General features: G+C 36.5%; 1 protein-coding gene across 1 annotated transcript in view; it reads left to right on the top strand.

The window, feature by feature from the left end:
* The first annotated feature begins 182 nt into the window (after positions 1-182).
* The window catches only part of CPB2 (carboxypeptidase B2), a 41,353-nt gene continuing 39,511 nt past the window's right edge, over positions 183-2,024 (top strand). Inside the window, exon 1 of the mRNA XM_006913490.3 lies at positions 183-330. Coding sequence (XP_006913552.1) covers positions 257-330 — 74 coding nt within the window. The 5' untranslated portion in view covers positions 183-256. The remainder of the gene's footprint in view (positions 331-2,024) is intronic.

Genomic DNA, 2,024 nt, shown 5'->3' with positions numbered 1-2,024 from the left:
TATATTACTATCTTTTAATTCTTGGCCTCGTTTTCCTTGCTAAGTTAAATATTTTCCAGATAGTCTAAACTAAGAACAACAACTCTCATCATACTTTCTTCTTGAGAGTGGAAATGAAAGCTAAGTTGATTAATTACAGAAATGAGAGGAAACATGTCATTATATTTTAACCACTGTGTAAAGAAGGCTCTTGTGTAACAAGCTATCAGGGTCTTTCTCTTCAGATAATTTTGTTTTTCCACAGATCACTGTTGGGATGAAGTTTTATAGCTTTGGAGTCCTTGTAGCCACTATCCTCTTCTGTGAGCAGCATGCCTTCGCATTTCAAAGGTAACCTGGTAGAATCCTAGAGGGTGGTGGGCCATTTGTTTGCCTCACATGGAATCTGGTCAGTGCATTGGATTGGGGAGCAAATAGTAAAGTTTGAAGGTCAGCTTTTCCAGAATCATTCCATGTTTCTCTGACAAATAGTAGATTTCATTATAAGGATCACAGTAGATATAAGGTCTGTCTCTTTTCTTATCTCTTTTTAGTTTTATTACTGAGAGGATCATGGATGATATGTATATTCAGTGGCTGCGGAGAATAAAGAAACAGAAACTTTTATAAAAAATAATTATTTATACTCTAACACTTATAAAATAAATTAATTATAGATAATTTATTTTCTTCTTGTACATGGAACATAGGTAGGAAAAGAGGGTCAAGGTATCGAATAGGAGATTTTGATTGTACATGACACTATTCAGCATGGAACATAAAAGTAAGAATAGTTGTGTTATAAGAACAGCTATGTGAACATATCTAATTGTTATTTTGCTTAGTAGAGTGATTCCCTTAGGATTTTCTACTGTAAACCACTTAGAAGAACACAAATGAATATGCTCTAGCATACATAATACATGCTGAAAATAGTTCCTAGCTGTGTATAATATTATTATTGATTAGTTAGTCAATATTTAGGTTTTTTAAAATTTATATTGTTTCCTTTGGAATTATCTTTTTTTTCCTTTGCTTTGCTTCTATGATCCTTTTCTTCTCCAATTATTTCTGATACAGAGTTCTCTCCCCAGGTTAGTGAGTGGCAAAGAGAGAAGGGACATATCAGGGGCAGGAAAAATTCTACCAGAAAAAATTTTCTGAGTCATAAAGAGCCATAGGACAGCACTTAAGATGATAGAGCTTGACCGCTGAGCCCGAAGCTGTGTTTGCACATCGCCACTGAACTAACTATAGTTAGTTGATTCTTTTTTGTTCATCATTATTGTCAAGTGTCCCTAACTTACCAATATTTCTCCTTCTAGGTTCTTGACCAGTTAAGCCATTTGCCACTGCTCATGAATCCATGTATATTCTAACTTTTTATAACTTCTTATTCCACACAAAATGTATGATCAGATGTGCTGCCTGAAGCTCTGCCTATTTGAGAATGTTTCTCTCATTGCTGTCTTTCTGAGCCACCCCTGAGTGAGTCTATAGTGCAGCTCCAGTCCACTTTTTATTTGTGCCTACACATAAAAAGCTGACTATCCATGTATCAAAATTCCTCTTTCTCTACTTGCGTTAGTTCTGATCATTCCAAGAAGCAGACACCAAAATGGAATTATACATGCAAGAGATGTGTTGAGAAAAATGCTTGAGAGGCAGAAATGGGGAGGGGTCAAGAGAAGACTGAGAGAGCCCTGAGACTGTAATACAGGTTTCACCCCTGTGGAGGAGAAAAGGAGGGGAAAAAGGTGGAGAAGGAAGGTCTTAGATTGTATTGCATTTCTAAGAAAGTTTTTGCAAAGCTGATAGACAGTCTTTGAGCCAATGCCATCTATCGAAAGAGTCTCTCATCTTTCAAGAATGAGCTTTTCTTAGTATCCTCACCATGGTCAGTTATTAGCTGAAAGCAGGCAGTTGGAAATATGACTTTCATATTAAACAGGGACAGATTTTAAGCACAGCAACTGGAGCCTTCCATCAATTACACACCTTGCAGTTGGAGATCTGAGAGGTACATTCTGATGACTACAACACTC

The sequence above is a fragment of the Pteropus alecto genome, unplaced genomic scaffold (assembly GCF_000325575.1).
Source record: "Pteropus alecto unplaced genomic scaffold, ASM32557v1 scaffold245, whole genome shotgun sequence".
In the NCBI taxonomy this organism is placed as follows: domain Eukaryota; kingdom Metazoa; phylum Chordata; class Mammalia; order Chiroptera; family Pteropodidae; genus Pteropus; species Pteropus alecto.
Note: the sequence above shows the minus strand (reverse complement) of the source record. Positions and strands in the feature narration are given on the sequence as shown.